Source organism: Sceloporus occidentalis, unplaced genomic scaffold (genome assembly GCF_023333645.1).
Source record: "Sceloporus occidentalis isolate IW3139 unplaced genomic scaffold, rSceOcc1.0.p SCAF_345, whole genome shotgun sequence".
In the NCBI taxonomy this organism is placed as follows: domain Eukaryota; kingdom Metazoa; phylum Chordata; class Lepidosauria; order Squamata; family Phrynosomatidae; genus Sceloporus; species Sceloporus occidentalis.
The window spans coordinates 390,941-410,677 of record NW_028317325.1 but is presented as its reverse complement, the minus strand read 5'-3'; the positions used below and the strand labels follow the sequence as shown (position 1 = coordinate 410,677).

At 41.4% G+C, this 19,737-nt stretch overlaps 1 protein-coding gene across 1 annotated transcript; it reads right to left on the bottom strand.

Annotated features, from left to right (window-relative positions):
- LOC149274170 (proprotein convertase subtilisin/kexin type 4-like) lies at positions 1-18,541 on the bottom strand. Its single transcript, XM_089505764.1, has 4 exons — positions 17,999-18,541; positions 7,583-7,719; positions 1,395-2,797; positions 1-62 (listed from the first exon to the last, which is right to left on the bottom strand). Exons 1-4 carry the CDS (start codon positions 18,539-18,541, stop codon positions 1-3), a joined length of 2,145 nt encoding a protein of 714 aa, XP_089361890.1.
- Between the last annotated feature and the right edge of the window lie 1,196 nt (positions 18,542-19,737).

The window sequence follows — 19,737 nt, the reverse complement described above, 5'->3', positions numbered from 1 at the left end:
TCACTCGTACCGGATTCCCTCACAGCATTCTGACACAACGTCGCTTCCTGCTTCCTGCTCAGCTGGCGAGAAAAGAGCATTGTGATTGGTCCACGCATTCTAGCGGCTGAATGCTCGCTCAGTATTGGTCAGAACTGATGACACGCCCTCCTAATTGCAAGGCGCATCCGCCATCTTTACTCCTGGCAGGGATTACGCTACTGTTTCGTGATCTGTCGCTTTTTCATTTATCTGTTTTGCGTACGGAACGGAATTCGTGTGGATTCTCATAACACTGTCTATATGTTTATTATCTGAAGCAAAACGATTGTTGAATAAAATAAATATTGTTTCCAATATATAATACTTTATCCATGCTCACTCACCCTTACACATAGACATTCATGCTCACATACACTGTTACAGAGACATTCATGCTCACTCACCCTTACACATAGACATTCATGCTCAAAATATATTTTCTGTAAGATATAACAAAATATTTTTCTGTATGATTACGTGTGATGTAAAGTGGAATAGCCTCTGGGTTTAAGTCACTTAAATGCAAAAAAAAAAAACATGTCAGTGGTGACATTAAGTCACATAAAAATGATGTATTTCCAATCTTTAATCAATGTGCATTGCTATAGAATGCTTGATTCTTGTTTTGGAATCCACACAAGATATGAAATCTGAGATCGGTCTAAGCTTTTCCTTCAAGCATGCGAGCACGGTTTAATTGTTTTATTATTCAACATAAAATTTCCAGGTACTTAAAATCTAAATTTGTAAAATATAGCAAGGAAAAGGTATTTTTGCCAAATAGTAAAAGGAATTTTATTGGTGTAACAGTGCTATCCGCGTCAGGTTGGGTCTCTACTCTCCCTTGTTGAATTTGTCCTCATCAGTGTTCAAAAGCAGAGGAAATCTCCTCCCTGCGCAGATTCCAGATCTGATTTAGAGCACGGTGGTTGCCCATCAGACGGGACTGGGGTCTACTCGTGATCTTTTTCGTAGATACCAGTGAATGAAAACCACCAGCGGTCCCATAACCATTACAATGGCCGCACTCATTATCACTGCCACTAATGTTGTTTGAGGGATCCGGATGAATGAGGCGTTCTGTAAGTCTACACTTGGGGAGTCAGATCTTACGCATGAGTTGTCTTTTCCATTATATTCGTATAAAGGGGAACAGGAAGTGCAATTATTGGCAGACGACCCTTTACACGTAAAGCAGGATGGGTGGCAAGCGGCACAAGAACGAACAAGGTGAAAGCTGCTGGGCTCTGACACCTCCGCTCTCTGCGTAGACTTAAAGTATTTGGCAGGGCAGTAAGATAGACAGAGCTTTCCAAAGGTATAATATGGTGCCAAACATTCTATGCACGACCCATTTCTATCCCGCCTCAGACACTTTCTCATGACAGACTTCTTGATTTTCCTGGACATCATGTGTTCATCTGTCCCGTACAAAATCAACGTGACGTGACGTAGAAATCCGTGGTTGCTGTAGCTTCCTCTGTTCCTAAATTCTAAGGTCCAAAGGCCCAATGGATTTTCATCCCAAGATTGTGTGGTCATGAAGGACCAATCTCTGTACCCATCAGTGCTGGTATCATGTGGTCTCTTGCCCATCAGCACAGAACGGGTGCCCATAGGACTGGTAAGATAGATTTCCAGGTCACCTCTGCGACTGTAGCTGAGGGACATTTTTGCTTGGACATGCTCAAGGGATGTTATGTGATTGGGGGACCCAGAACAGGCAGTGACATTGTAAGTCAAAATCAGATCTGAATGCACTTTTTTGGGGGTGCTCACAATTGTTATGAGGCACTTTCTTTGAGGCTGCGTTGTCTCCCATGTTTCGGCCAGCTCCACTACTCGTCCAGCATGCAAGAGTCCGTAGCCGAAAAAGTGGCTCACTTTTCGTCCCACTCCATTTATGACCCAATCGTCAGCCATTAGGTGGGCAGGACTGGACGCTCTTACCACGATATGTTGTATATCCCTCCATGTAAGAGCTGGGTTTGCCTCCAATGCCAAAGCAAGGATCCCGGCAGCAAGTGGAGTGGCGGCTGAAGTCCCGGTGTGTTTATCTGTACACGTGTGGCGTATATCAGTGGTGATAAAAGTCTCTTCCTTACCACCACCGCTGCTGTAAGTGCTTGTAAGTTTGCATGCACACGCCTCACTGTACCAAGGGACTGTTCCATGATTTGTGACACCCCCAACAGCAACAGTGTAGATACTGTTGGCGAAGCCGTCACTGTTGCAGTTGTCATTCCTGCCACCGTTTCCAGATCTCCAAACAAAGATAGATCCAAGGCCATGGCGGCCATTTAGTATTCCTTTGTAAAAAGCATCAGAAGCCAACACTCTTGGTCCATCCAGTACCTTTCCATCATCAGAGGGACCCCAGCTGGCGCTATAAATGTCAATATGCTGTGGGTTAAAACTCAACGACTGAGCTTCAACAATGTCTGTGACTATCCCATCCAGCATTCGCACACCTCCTATTCTAGCGTTGTATGCTACTCCAGCGCCGCAGATATCATTATTGGCAACCGCAGCCACCTCGCCTGCACAGCGGGTCCCGTGGTTGTTCTCATTAGATGAGTTATATCGGGGCTGAGGGTCAGGATCGTCGTCATTAAAATCATAACTCGCTTCCGGATCATAGTTTAATGCGAGATCGGGGTGGTCCTTTTCAAGCCCATCATCCACAACGGTCACCACCACGCCTCGTCCGGTATATCCACGGTTCCAAGCAGTCTGGACGCCTAAGTCAAGATTTTTACCCAGGTACCACTGCAAGCTGAAGAGGGGGTCTGTGGGAACCATACTAGGCTGGCTTTTCTCCCTTCTCCTCAGCGTCTGCTGCTCAAACCAGCTAACCTTGGGTTCTTTTTTCAGTTGAATATTTCTACCCCAGTGAGGGCTGAAGGATTTCCTTTGAATGCCACGATGAGATAGATGGTAGAAATCACTGCCAAGCACCACCTGCCCAAGGTTGATGAAACCGAATTTCTGTGCAATACGTTCTGCCTCTACAGAGCCATCAGGTATGTGCACAGCCCAGCTATTTGTGTAAATCTCCAAAGTAAAGATCACATGGATCAGAACAGTAACAACGAAAACCAGAGCTATGCTCCTCATCTTGTACTGTCAGCTTACAAAAGCATCTGTTGGCCTAACGGCCAGTGCTTTTATAACCTACACTATGTCACAGTAGAAGGGCGTGGCACATCTGTTACATCACAATAGCAGGGCGGGGCTCGGAACTCTCAGCGACAAGCCGGCTAGACAACGCTTACAGTTATGATGTCAATATATAATTCTGAACCAGTAGCGTGTGATATATATATATATATATTATAAACACGGTATATATACACACACATATATATATATATCACACACAGACTACCATTCTAAAATATGGGGTCACTTGGAAAATAACAATTGCAAAGGGGTTTTCTAACGATTGATTAGCCTTTTAAAGTTAAACTTGGATTAGCAATCACAACGTGCCGTTGGAACGCAGGAATGATGGGAGTGATAAAGAGCCTCTGAAAAATCAGCCGTTTTCAGCTACAATCATTCAGTCATTTATAACATTAATGATGCCTGTGCTGTATTTCTGATGCATTTCATGTCATTTTAATAGACAACATTTGTTTTCAGAGACAGTTCTATGTGACCTCATACTTTTGGATGGTGGAGTTAGATATGTATATATATATATATATATATATATATATATAGATAGATAGATAGATAGATAGATATAATGCCAATATATTAGTGGTAATATAAACAAAACTCTTGGGGACTCTTATCAAGAGAATCTAAGAGTAATAAAGTAACAGAGTAATAAAGTGACATTTAAAGAAGCGACCTGATTAAGGGTTAAAAATTGTGTACAAAGGGCACGAGAAGACAAGCAGTCGCAGGGTCAACCCTTGAACACTGAACAAGATGGCTCCGGATATAAAAACATCAAATCCATGGCATGTAGCTATATGTCCTAGCAAGGTCTTGGGATAAGAACGGGATCGGCATATTGTTATCCCGACGACTGAGTGAAGATGCGACCAAGGACTGATTAAGGTCGGAGTCTGCAGTCAAACTCTATTCCTGTGTTTCCTGTACAAAATTAAATATGATTTAATGATCTTTTTTTCCCCCAGTGTGATACAGTGTTAGCTAATGCATACACACATATATAACCCTGGGGACGGTCACCTGTGGGATCCACAAGGTCCTCCATGATGACCTTATTTTAATGAGAATATACACTAACATTAATCTAAATGCCTATATTATGTGTTTCAATCGTCAACGTGCGCATGCCCAAAGCGCTTTTCACAGGAGTGTGTACTTATGCAGGTTCTGGTACACTAAACACCTACTTAATGAGTAGACCATCAGGCTACGAGTTATTCTTTTTCTGCTTGTAACAAATACGTGTTTTTTTCTTGCAAGGGTTCAAAAACCTACTTTCTTGTTACCATCCGGTTTCAGCTCAGTCATTTTGTGACATAACATTGTAACAGCAGCGGCTCCAGACATACCGTGAACTCCTTGTGGATGATCGCAATGTAGGGGACACATTTTGTGTTATCCCAATGGGCAATAAAACCACCGTACATAACTATCACACTATGCAATGAAGAGATGCATACAACATACATCATACACTGCGCATCAGGCAAGCCCCAACTCTTCAACCAGCGACATCATTAATTAAGAGACATAATCAGAAGCTTTGGGAAGCAAAAGGTACAACCAGGATTCATGGAATTTTATTAAGGAGAAAAACGACACAAAATCCTGATCCGTTTCATACATTTATAATACATCTATAATAACACAAGACAGATGGAATTAATATAATCATTGAAAACTGTTCATCGGACTTTTAGTCACAAGCCACGTATTGATAGCGAAGTCACTATAAAAACAAAGGGGTTAACTAGCAGTTTTAATGGGTTAACAACTTCCATGTCTGCTTACGGTGAATACTTCACTCCAGTGGCGACTCTAGAAACAATATATAGGGGGGCACACAAGATATCACAGTCAAACTGGGGGGGCATTCATAATTTCCAAAAGTAATGTGCTATGGAATTATACTTTTGTTATTGGGCTAAAATAATACTTGATCATTCAACATGGGAAGCCTGAAGCCACAATTGAGTGCGACTAATCCTTGAAATAAATATTATAACACAATAAATAACTTTTCCACTAAATGATTTCAGGGCCTTGAACATTTTGTCCCCTGAGGTCACTACAACTTCAGGAGGGCATTTTATCTCTGGATAAATATAAATTAAATAATTCCTACTGTAAGTTAAGTGCCAGGAACAGATGACCAAACACACACACCAACACAGGCTCTGTCACACCAACACCCAGACACACACACCAACACAGGCTCTGTCACACCAACACTCAGACACACACACCAGGACAGGCTCTGCGACACCGACAACCAAACATACACACACACCAGGACAGGCTCTGCCACACAGACACCCAGACACACACACCAACACAGACTCTGTCACACCAACACTCAGACACACACACCAGGACAGGCTCTGCGACACCGACTACCAAACATACACACACACCAGGACAGGCTCTGCCACACAGACACCCACACACATCAGGACAGGCTCTGCCACACCCACATACATCAGGACAGGCTCTGCCACACCCACATCCAAACACACACACACCAGGACAGGCTCTGCCACTGTTAGCAATCACACTCCTATCATGCCAAGTCAGCCAGTGTATGCTGGTACAGGGTGGCTGTAAGTGATGGGCAGACCCCATACTGCTGGCAGCATCAATAGACAAGGGGGGCAGCTAGCTAGGTTTCAGCATGTACTGGCTGACTTGGCATGATAGGAGTTTGATTGCTAACAGCAATCAAAGTCCCATCATGCCTAGGTTCCAGCACTTACACATCCAACCAGTAAATGCTGAAACCTAGGCATGATGGGACTGTGATTGCTGTTAGCAATCACACTCCTATCATGCCAAGTCAGCCAGTACATGCTGGTACAGGATGGCTGTAAGTGATGTGGGGACCCCATACTGCTGGCAGCATCCATAGACAAGGGGGACAGCTAGCTAGGTTTCAGCATGTACTGGCTGACTTGGCATGATAGGAGTGTGATTGCTAACAGCAATCACAGTCCCATCATGCCTAGGTTCCAGCACTTACACATCCATGCTATCACACACACACTCATTCATTCATATACTCATTCATTCACAGATTCATTCCCTCAATCACACATTCTCATTCAAACTCCCTCCCCACCCTTTACCTGCACTGCAGCTCCTGGACGCTGCTCACAGACTTCAGCAGAGGGCGCATACATCTATGCACAGACATGTAGTCCATTTAATCTGTAATAACTGACAACTGCTCAGATGATCTTTAGTCATAATATAAACACAAGCCACATATTAATAGCCTGATTTATACTTTTTATGCCGACTATCAGTTTTAATGGGTTAACTACATTTCGCCCTCACAAACATGGCAGCTCCTTGAGATGAGGTACAGATGGCAGACCGCGGGAGGGCACTGGGTGTAGAGAACGGCACTAGAAGCATGAAATAAATATGTAAAAAAAGTATTTGTTGTTCGGTTTTGTATATAATCCGGTCCCTCATCTGATCGCTGCACAGACACCAACATGTTTAGTGTGGCTGGTAACAGGCGGTGACCCGCCAACACGTCCTCTTCATGCGGAAGCTTTGTAATGTGTATATATATATATATATATATATATACACACACACACAAACACACGAGACCAGAGCTCTCCTCATTCCACGGTAAGCTGGACGCTGTCACTTTGACCGTGATGATCGTGTTTCCGTGCTGAAAAACATCAAGAATATTACCTTTTATTCATACAGCGCTAACAATTTGTGCATATAGCCCTTCATATAGTCCATACATTCAAAGAGTCTGACAAAACTAAAACCGACAGATTAAAAATGATCATTTACGTTAAGTAAATAGAGACCGGTCCGTAAGCTTACAGTCTAGAGGATATTTCGATTCAATGGCCACCATCCTAGATCAAAATGCAAAAGTTAACACATCCACCACTTTTGCTCCGGTTGCCCACCGACTTGATGAAAGGTTACATATTATGTTTAAATAATTCCATAATTGGAACCCTGCTATGTGTACCCAATAAGTAGACACAACTACCTTGAACTGAGTACAGCAGGAATGAACAGTTTATTGTTGTAAAACATAGACTGATATAGCCACAGAACTTCATTAACATAAATTAACATTGATAAACAGGTAGACAACCCAACCTTTAATCCCCTTTAGCTACCGAATATCCCCCTGGTAGCCATCCTGTTAATGGGATTACTTTACACAATGGAGTTCCTGCCTGTTTGGCAGCCAGCCTGGAGCCATCTCTGAGTACCTTGGGCCCCTGTATGACAGGTAATTCTGTCACAGGGATTAATACATATTATTAGATATCACATTTTCTTAATTACTCTAGAATGTCGTGAAGAATCTCCCACTAAGACAAACGTAACTCACTTCCTTGCATACATGAAGAGTCCAAAGCTGACGAGAATCACAATCAAATAGACGTTTGTGGCCTCGTTCCATGCCTCGTGGACGGAATAATCGATGGTTTCATCATCTGCCATCACGCCGTATCCTCCCGCCATCTTCTGCAGAACAAGAAGAGAGCGAAAAGCATCAGTAAAGGTAAAATAGGCTATTGGTAGAGATCGGATTCTTTACGAAGTAAGGCGGTTTAAATCCCAGTCTGTCGATGTACGCTGCGCAGCCCGCCGGGTCCCGCAACACAAGGGTCTTGCTGTTAGCAAAACACTATCACTGTTTGATGTAGCGCCATCGTATTCCACAGCGCTACACAATGGGCACAGAGCTCCCTCTGGTGGAGCCAGGCAGGAATGCACCATCAACCAATTCCCAGAGCTCCCTCTGCTGGAGGCAGGCGGGGATGCACCCTCACCCACTTTTACGGTACCGTTTTAGTTTATGGGACGGTTCCCCCGCCAGACTCTCAATTTACATGCGTGAGATCAGAGATTATTCGGGACATTAAAAAGGAAAATATAGCACTGTGGGTGCAAGAAGCGGATATATATATTAATGGGATTGTTAGCAAAATAAAGCTAATATATATATTTTTTTATATATATATCCACTGAAATGCAGAAACATAAAAAGAAGCTACTTCTAAAGTTGCGATGGAAACATTCACTAGGTCACAGGAGTAACTTCATGTATCCTTTACATATTAGGTTGAGATTAAAGTTAGGTAGGATACACTTTTAATGTAAATATCTTTTCAATGCATAATACCACCTCCATACAGAAAATACATTGTGACTCCCAAACACCCAAGATGAAATGTACACTCACTAGTAACGTATCCAGAGCATCAATTAATGTCAAAGAAAAACTGAAAGACAAAAACAGAACGGTAGAGAGAGAGAGAAAGCTTTTTTCACTGATTTTTATTTGGTAAAATTTATGTCATGCCGGTCACTACTTAAGTGAGTTATATTTTACTTTCTATCTTTCTGCTCCAATAACCCCTTATCTCCTATATCTGCCCCTGTCCAGTATGTAACTCTCTCTATTACAGCTCTCATAGCCTGCAATACCCATCTTCATATTCCCCACAATCAACTAAATTTATTCTGGGTGACTAACATTCCTTCTCCATTCCTATTTAATCTTTCTCTATTGTCTGGTACTCTCCTACAATATTCGGCAATTTACTACTTAATCATGTTTTTCTCGATGCAGTCTCATCACCTGCCCCACGTATCTTGTCCATCACAGGTAAGAGGTCGCAACTCATCATACGGGAAGGCATTCTCCAGGTAATTGTTGTAAGCGTGATAAAACATGGACTTCACTCGATCCCTGAGGATGACAAAGGAAAAAAGAAACATTAATCGCCGAATGTTTAACTAGACTCGGGCAGAATAAAGGTATTTGGCGGTACTCAGAGGCGTATCTACTGAAAATAGCGCCTATGGCAAGCACTGAAATTGCGCCCCTGTCCAAATAAAAACCCAGTTACTAGCCCCTGCTGCCTATATATATATATATATATATATATATATATATATATATATATATATATATATATATTAGTCCCTGCTGCCGATAGCGGGTATAGATCAACACGCAAACCCAGATCAATTGAAATTCACTTGTGATCTCAGCACTGAAGGTATATATCAAATAAACAGAATCAGACATACAAGTCCTGTATTTGCAGGTATACAATAATAATATATGAAACGTAGCATCGCAGGTATAGATCAACTGAATAAGACATATTAACCCTGTATTTGCAGGTACACATAAATAATGTATGGAAACATAGCATAGCAGATATGGATCTACAGCATAACACAAAAACCCAGCTTTGCAGGTAAAGATCAATTGGAATTCACATAAAAACACGGCATTAAAGGTATATTTAAAACCCCCTAAATTACAGGCATAGATCACAGGTTGCACACCGCAAAGCCAGCCCTGGCGTCCACACTGCCGACATAGAACCTGGCCAGCACCCAGATTACACACATAAGATTTGCCATCTTTGTCCCCAAATAGCCCACCACAAGTCAACTTTGTCCCCAAACAGTCCGGCCAGTGCCATCTTTGTCCCATATACACCCTGCCTGTGCCATCTCGGTCCCCAAGGCTCAAACCTCCTGCTAGTGCCATCTTTGCTCTTCCACAATTATACATCTATGATACACAAACACTTTTACAGTCACTCACTAATTCACACTTTAATTCAGAGAACTCATCCACACATTAACTCATTCTCTTCCTCATTCAGACAATTCATCCACACATTAACTCATGCTCTCCCTCATTCAGACAATTCATCCACACATTAACTCATGCTCTCCCTCATTCAGACAATACATTCACATATTAACTCATGCTCACCCTCATTCAGACAACTCATCCACACATTAACTCATGCTCTCTCTCATTCACTCAATGCATCCACACATTAATGCACACTCTTTACTTATATCTACCCCCCTCCCTCATCACTTTTTAACCCCCTCCCTCCCTCATCACTTTTTAACCCACCCCCTCCCTCACCACTTTTTAACCCCCTCCCTCCCTTACCACTTTTTAACCCCCTCCCTCCCTCCCTCCCTTACCACTTTTTAACCCCCTCCCTCCCTCCCTTACCACTTTTTACCCCCCTCCCTCCCTCCCTTACCACTTTTTAACCCCCCTCCCTCCCTTACCACTTTTTAACCCCCCTCCCTCCCTCACCACTTTTTAACCCCCCTCCCTTATCACTTTTTAACCCCCCTCCCTCCCTCCCTCCCTCCCTCCCTCCCTCACCACTTTTTAACCCCCTCCCTCCCTCCCTCACCACTTTTTAACCCCCCTCCCTCCCTCCCTCCCTCACCACTTTTTAACCCCCCTCCCTCCCTCACCACCCCGGGATGGGGGTAGAGGGCTCGTGGAGGAGAATGAGGGGCGCCGAGCGGTTGCTAGGCGCCCCTCTCTCTCCTCCGCATAAAAAAAAATAAAAAAAATGCCGGTGAGCGGCATTTAAAAGCCGCTCACCGGCGCCCCCCTTGGGATGGCGCCCATGGCACGTGCCATGTACTGGCTGACTTGGCATGATAGGAGTTTGATTGCTAACAGCAATCAAAGTCCCATCATGCCTAGGTTCCAGCACTTACACATCCAACCAGTAAATGCTGAAACCTAGGCATGATGGGACTGTGATTGCTGTTAGCAATCACACTCCTATCATGCCAAGTCAGCCAGTACATGCTGGTACAGGATGGCTGTAAGTGATGTGGAGACCCCATACTGCTGGCAGCATCCATAGACAAGGGGGGCAGCTAGCTAGGTTTCAGCATGTACTGGCTGACTTGGCATGATAGGAGTGTGATTGCTAACAGCAATCACAGTCCCATCATGCCTAGGTTCCAGCACTTACACATCCATGCTATCACACACACACTCATTCATTCATATACTCATTCATTCACAGATTCATTCCCTCAATCACACATTCTCATTCAAACTCCCTCCCCACCCCTTACCTGCACTGCAGCTCCTGGACGCTGCTCACAGACTTCAGCAGAGGGCGCGGCCTCCCTCTGCGTTCTCTGGTAAAGCACAGAGGAAGCGGGACTGGAGCAGAGTCATGTGATGTCACATGAACTCTGCTAGGTTCCGCTTCCTCTATGCAGTACAGAAGACCCTCCCACAGGTAAGTAGCAGGGCTCTAGGTGCGGCCCGCGTAAGATCGGTTGCCTTGGCTGCCGATCTTACTCGGGCCGCATCTTCTCTCTCCTCCGCGTTAAAAAAAGAAATAAAAAAAAAAGAAAGACGGGATCCAAATTCGACAGGGGGGCCACTGCTTCACTCGCACACACATAGCTCTTTTAAGTAGCTCCTCACTAATTTCCCTTTAGGTGCCCCTCTAAAAACTATATTGGGATGTTCTTCCAAAATATCTCTTAAGTCATCATCCTTCCTCAGGAGATGCCAGCGACGCTTAATAATCCTTTTCATTTTCTCACCCGCTCCGTTATAATTTCAAACAAGAGGAATGCTTCTCATTCTCCGCTGATCTTTTTTCTTGCGTTCAACATATAAAAGATCTTTCTGGATCATACTTCTTTTCAATAAAAGAATTCTTAATTGTTTGGGCTTGTTTGACATATTGTTTTTTTATTCGTACAGTTTCTTTTTTTTACTATAATTAATGTAACTATTTACATCGACTGATTTCAAGGTCTTTAAATTAGAATTTACAACATAAATGTTTAGGTCCAAAAAACCAACTTCATCACCACAAAAGATGGAAGTTAACTTATTTAGTGTAGACAAAGAGATGTTCCCCGAGCGACTGTCCTGTATATGTATATATTGATCCAAATCTAGTTACCTATAAAAGATATATTGATTACATGTTCTTTATGACTATTAATGAACTTAACATCTTTTAGGTTTTTTTTACCATCCTTAAAAACAATAATAAAATACGTCCATTAGGAACATGTGGTTGTATGGTGTATTACAATGTAACCAGATAATAAATAAAACACAGACACAATTTCTTTGGATGAACAAAGGCCGTGGTCTTTTATTTAGCTTATCACAAATTTACCATATAAACACTCAACCAATAACTTAGTATCAACTTCATAAATAACCACAACTCTTGGGCCAAACCACAGAGTTAATAAACTAAAACAAGGCCGACTGCCCCAAAGCCGGTCGCCCTACCACTGAAAACAACCCCTATGTTCACTCTCTTTACAGAAAGCAACTTAACCCCAATAAAAGCCACGACAAAATATATACTTTTTTTTTTTTTATAAAATAGAAAAATACATATACATAAAATAAAAAAGGGGAGGGGGGGCGGGCGACAATTCAGCAGCTCTTCCATGCTGCCCCCCGAAGCCTTGCTGAAAACCGCCGCTCACCAGACGCAATAAAGGTCAGTGCAGTCGGTTAACGCAGCCTGGGGTAGTGAAAAGCACGCCTCAGGAACAGCGCTTATATAGGGCAAAATCCCGCCCAAACCATAGCGCGAGCTGTCCGCGAGCGCAACAAAAAGCAGCAGCGCGAGGCAAACTAAGCGGCGCGAGGCAAACTAAGCGGCGCGAGCCGCTACCAGAACATTCTTTTCAAAAAAGGCGGGCAAAACTAAGCGGCGCGAGCGCATGCCAAACACAAACCAGGCTGTCCTTTGCCTGACCCCTGCAGAGTTAACCCTTTCACATCCTTAGCTCCCCAACAACCACATGTAACCCTGTGCTATTTACACAGGGTTTTTTCAGTATAAGATTTTGAGGTTTTTATTATACCCCAGCCAGGGATATCTAAATGCCTCAATTGCTTTAATAATTTGTATCTTTAAATTATTTTCAAGAAATTCATTTCCATCAGATTTTCTGTAAAAGTTATACCTAAATATCATCTACGTTTTTAGTTTGTACGACTGATTTATTTGTGCTTAATTTATATTTTGTGATTTTCCTATAATCTTCAATCTCTTTCAATAAATAAGGCAAAAGATGATGATGCATGAAGATCATTTTTAACACTATCTTTACTGTTTGGGAATCCTTTTATATTTCGATTATTTCTTACCTTTTATTTTTCGATTATTTCTTATATTAATTGCTAATGATTCAATAGTCATATTAGATGAAAGCAATTAGAGCATACGTTGGGGGCCACAGTTCTAGCTGATGAGGGAAAATACAATGCCATTATTGCTTAATATTATTGTTTTATTAAGAAATCTCCCACCCACCCTGTCAAAGGCCTTCTCGGCATCTAATGACAGGGTAAGCGAGGGGAGCATCTATTTTTCTCTGTTAAATTTAAAATATCAGTTCATCTTCTTGTATTTTGATCTTTTTAGAACATAACCTATTTGATATGCGGGTATAACTGAGGGTTTTTTTTTTTTACTCCTCTGAGCTAGGATGGCTGCATATATTTTTATATCATTAAGAAAGAAAGCAGTAGAAACAAAGTTAAGGTTTTCTCTTCATTTGTAACAAAGAAGCAGTACTGCATCAAACAACAATTAACTTGCCATTCAAAAAATGTGATCTACATGCTAACATGTCCTTGCGGACTACAGTATGTAGGACGCACTACGAGACAATTACACATCCGAATAGAAGAACACATGAGAAACATTAAAAAAGGAGCATTAAACCATAGTGTACCCTTAAATTTTTTAACACATCATAATAAAGATGCAAAATGTCTCGAATTTTTAGGGATTGCAAAAATAAATAGCTTTTGGAGAGGGGGCAACCTTTTAGACCAGTTAGGTAAGGCTGAAATGAAATGGATTTATAATTTAAAAACTCTTATACCGAATGGATTGAATAATGACTTTGAACTTTGTCATTTTCTCTAAATTATTATTTTTTAATTATTTATTATGATATATATATCAATACTTTGGTTTTATATATATTTTATGATGTATTTTATAAAAATTGTTTTATCTAGTGTATAAATGATTTTGAGGCCTTTTTCTTATCGTTTATTTATCGGTATATTAGTACTTTCTTTATCGAATTCTTACTATATTTTTATAAATCCATTTCAGGAGACAATGTATTTTTAAGGCAAGAAGTTTAAATAGCCCCCTAACTACATGGTCAATTAATGTGGATGGTGATAATAATTTTATACCACACATGCGAATTACGCAAATATTTATTCATTTATATTCTTATCCTGTATATTTACATATGATCTATTATATAGTTGCTATCTTATAGATTTACTACTTATGATAATGTATATTAACTAATTTATTCCCTTATAGTATTAATGATAAAGACCTACATTTTAAAATACAATTAAGAACTGTTTCAAATATAATTAAGGATTGTTTTGAATATATCTAAGGACTATTTTAATATGATTCTATATTGTGATCCTGTTTAATTAATTTATTAAATGCATATACTTTAATTATAATAAAGAACCCAATTATGGACACTTGACAAATCTATGTGGACAATTTACCATTGATCTAATCAATTAAAGACGGCTATAAAGGAGCACAGAAAGGGATCCACCAACGTACCTGAGGAAGTATAGCGCGGAACGCGTCGTACGGCGCACGTTGTGACGGAGGAGAAGGAGGACGTGACTTTTATTTGCGGATATACATTCGGCTGTGCAGCAGTGGATGAACGCGGGACGCCGTGATTTTGAAAACTGCCGCTAGTCCGATTATTTATTTATTTTATATATTAAAGTATTCATCTTTATCTCACCCTCGCCTCCGGATCTGTGCTTTGAAGAATTTGGGAGTAGTTACCTTGATTTCTCGCTCTTCTTCCGAGATCACGAAGTTTTGAATAATTCTACGGGGGAGATTGAAATTTATTCGGGAGACGAACAATCCCTCCCGCTCACCCCCCTACGCGGTTTATGGGCTTGAATAAGCCCCACCAAACGTAAGGGTCCATTTTGCCTGTTAGATATATACACACAACTATTTTGATGAATTACACTATGATGTTTTTTTCTTTTCTCTTTGTTTTATGATTGAATTTTACATACTGCTCGGATTTCCTTGAAGCTACATTGAATTGGTATCATTTGCATTATTTATACTCACTTGGTGTGAGGGGCGCGGTCACCTATATATGTTTATTGTAGTTTTTCTTTAACAAATTGGGGATTTGTTCTGAGGTGTACCAGCAGCACATTCACATTTATTTATTTATTACATTTTTTGCTTGTATATTTGTATCTTATATTATTTATATAATTCTATTGCGCACTACTCACTTTTTATTCTGGTGTGATTTTATGTTTAAAAATGATATAGATTAATGAGGTAAAGTAAGAGGGATTGTGTGTAGAAGATTACATATCAATGGCTGATAGGTATGGCTGTGATTGATGGGTTCAACAACCTGTGGGAGTTTGTCCCTCACCGTTTTCACTCTGGCCAATCAGCATTTACCAGGGGAGGGGCAAGCATTAGTGCCGACACCACTTTAAACTGTCAGTTGCCACAGTTACAAACTGATAAGAGCTGTAGCGTGACACATCGGCAGTTAGCTCATATACAATAATGCAAGTTAATAGTTTATTTTAGCGCAGGACATGTACCGTTATGAGGTGGATTGGAGAAGCTGTAGTGGCTATTGTAGTGTTTTACAGGGACTGCAGCAGACATTTTGTCCCCTGCTCCTGAGTAGAGTTCTGCCCAGGCCTAGTGCCCCACTACTACTACCCCACTACTACAGCACCTCTTTGACCATCCTTATTCTGGGGGAACCTTTTTTTCTTATAATATTGGGGGAAATTCAGTCCTCCACAGGGCTGCATGTGTGTATCATCTGCCAGTGCCTGTCTGCCCAGGTCCAGTGCCCTACTAATGCTGCTGCTGCACCTCTTTGACAGTCCTTATTTTGGGGGGAACCATTTTTATAAATTTCTATAATATTGGCGAAATTCAGTCCTTCTCCATGGGGCTGCGTGTGCCTATCATTTGCCAGTATCTGCTTGTCTAGCCCCAGTGCCCTACTACTAATGCTGCTGCACCTCCTTGACATGCCTTATTTTGGGGGATCCTTTTTAAAAAAAAAAAAAAAAATAATTCTATAATACTGGGGAAATTCAGTCCTTCTCCATGGGGGTCCGTGTGCCTATTACCTGCCATTCTCTGCCAGCTCAATGCTCTTCTATTGCTACTACTTTGACCGTCCTACCTCTGGGGCGGGGAGAACCTTTTTTTCTTTAAAATGTATATAATGAAAGTCGAGTCCAGAAGGTGTCACGAACCTCCCTCTTTGGGAACGCACCCCGAATGTCATTCCTGAAACAAAAACAATTTTGACCACCGTAATATATTAACTGGGTAAATCTTTTGTTTCCTCAATACATTATTGTTGTGTTTTGGAGGAACGTAATCTTAAACACGTATCTCAAATTACACTTTCTGGTTAAAAGATACAAAGATTCATATCACTTAACGTATGTAAATTCAAATTAATAGAAGACACTAATGCGTTTTAAAAATGTATTGATATATTAAGTGGGTAAAGGCTATTTGTAATTTCCACAATATCATAGGACTTTGACGGCACCGTGGCATGCGGTGGTGGTGGTGGCGGCGGCGTTAATTCTTCTATATTTCTAAAACACAGATTTCGTCTCCAATTATCTTAATTTTACTTCTAAGGCTTGATTTTTGTCAGTTAACAGATAAAAATTGTTAATCGTCATCCAGATTTGTTTTTCAACAATTGTATTCTGTTTACTAATAAATTAATATCTGCCTTCATTTATTTTGAGTTAGTTATTAATTCTTTCATTTCAACCAATATACCATTTAAACAGCTTTTTTAACAGCTCTGGAGGGACTATTGCTTTCAACCTAAATAATGGATGTGTGAATTAATGAAATTTCCATTAATGATCCATCTTCCCCTTCTTCAGAGACTGGAGAATCCTTGCTTTTAATCTTTATTTCCTTTTGGAGAAGCCCTTCTCTGCTACAACTTTTTAGATTACATTTTAAAACAGATTTATTTGAGCAGACACGGATGTAACAATATCGTGAATCAACCTTTAATGTAACCACTGTGGGCCTAGTTATTCCGTGCAACACTGAGTCAGCTTTCGTCAAATCTCAGATGGTGAACTTATAGTTTCACAGCTACTACAGACCCTCAGTTGATTCGGGTTTAATTTAGCGCTTTAGGCAAATATTGGGACTCTTTAATGTTTGAGAATAGTTCCTTATGTCCTAATTTCTACAGTTACAACATGCAAGGTATTTCAAAACAGAAGAAAGAAAAGAGAAAAGAAGATAAGCCTAATATCTTAACTATCATACCAAATTTGTATTTGAATTTCTTTTAAGACCATGAGACTTTTGTAAAATAAAACAGAAAAGAAAAGTTATTTTGCTAAACATTTAATGAAACTTTATTTACATGTCAAAAACAGGTCAACTGAATCTTTTTAGTAGAAATGACTGAACTAAAACCAGCATGCCCATAACCGCTACAATAGCCACACTCATTATCACCGCCATTGACATAGATCGAGGGACCAGAATGGATGAGGTGTTCAGAAAGTCTACACTTGGAAAGGCAGCTCTTAAGCATGAGTTGCTTTTTTCCCAGAACAGGCAGTGACATTGTAAGTCAAAATCAGATCTGAATACACTTTTTTGGGGGTGCTCACAATTGTTATGAGGCACTTTCTTTGAGGCTGCGTTGTCTCCCATGTTTCGGCCAGCTCCACTACTCGTCCAGCATGCAAGAGTCCGTAGCCGAAAAAGTGGCTCACTTTTCTTCCCACTCCATTTATGACCCAATCGTCAGCCATTAGGTGGGCAGGACTGGACGCTCTTACCACGATATGTTGTATATCCCTCCATGTAAGAGCTGGGTTTGCCTCCAATGCCAAAGCAAGGATCCCGGCAGCAAGTGGAGTGGCGGCTGAAGTCCCGGTGTGTTGATCTGTACACGTGTGGCGTATATCAGTGGTGATAACAGTCCATTCCTCACCACCACTGCTGCTGTAAGTGCTTGTAAGTTTGCATGCACACGCCTCACTGTACCAAGGGACCGTTCCACGTTTTGTGGCACCCCCAACAGCAATAGTGTAAATACTGTTGGAGTAGCCGTCACTGTTGCAGTAGTCATTATTACTGCCACCGTTTCCAGATGCTTTGACAGATCCAAAGCCACCGCGGCCATTTAGTATTCCTTTGTAAAAAGCCTCAGAAGACAACACTCCTGGTCCATCCAGTACCTTTCCATCATCAGAGGGACCCCAGCTGGCGCTATAAATGTCAATATGCTGTGGGTTCAAACTCAATGACTGAGCTTCAACAATGTCTGTGACTATCCCATCCAGCATTCGCACACCTCCTATTCTAGCGTTGTATGCTATTCCAGCGCCGCAGATATCATTATTGGCTGCGTTGTCTCCCATGTTTCAGCCGGTGCATCCAGAATTCCATGCATGCAAGAGCCCATAGCCGTGGTGGTTCTCATTAGATGGGTTATATCGGGGCTGAGGGTCAGGATCATTGTCATTAAAATCGTAACTCGCCTCCGGATCATAGTTTAATGCGAGATCGGGGTGGTCCTTTTCAAGCCAGTCATCCAGAACGGTCACCACCACGCCTCGTCCGGTATATCCACGGTTCCAAGCAGTCTGGATGCCTAAGTCAAGATTTATATCCTTATGCAGGTACCACTGCAAGCTGAAGACGGGGTCTGTGGGAACCACATCAGGCTGTCTTTTCTCCCTTCTCTTCAGCGTCTGCTGCTCAAACCAGCTAACCTTGGGTTCTTTTTTCAGTTGAATGTTTCTACCCCAGTGAGGGCTGAAGGATTTCCTTTGAATGCCACGATGAGATAGATGGTAGAAATCACTGCCAAGGAGCACCTGCAAAACAGTTAATGCTCATAAAACAAATACATCATTTGAATAATAAATTCAATTTGTATAAAACACGGCGTGGTCTTTTATTTAGCGTTATAAAATATTACAAATCAACTTATTACTTATGAACATAAACAAATTGTAACCACATAAACACTCTTGTCCCAAACCAAACTTTAAAGTAGTCCCAGGCCATCCGCCCTAAAGCCAACTAAACAACAACCATTTGTGGTCCATCCCATACAAACCATGGCCTGCTCCACCATACTTAGCAGATTCAAATTGAAAATATCATAACCGATGTCTGACAAATGTATTCCATTACTTTTGTAAAGACCTTCACAGTCACCTTCTAGGTCCACATGCTTTAAACTTAACCCCCCCCTTCCAGCGCCATAACTTTCTGCATGGACCTATTTAGCTTACACCTAACCCTATCTAGCGTTCTAAATTCTGGCCTTTTGAGCGAAATAAGCCTGTGAACCATTTCAGACGATATAATTACAGCCTCACTAAAATAGACTAAGAAATAAGAGCAGCAACAGCTCAACAGATTTAACCCCAAGTTGTTACCACAATGGATAACGATCACATTTGGCCATGGAAAAATATTCACATGTTCAAACAGAATACTCTCCATTTGACAAATTTCCAAGCCCCGAAGTCCTAACCAAAAAATATCAACTTTGTCATTTTCCAACCCGGGGTTTCCTCCACATCTCCTTATTTCCGCTCTCCTC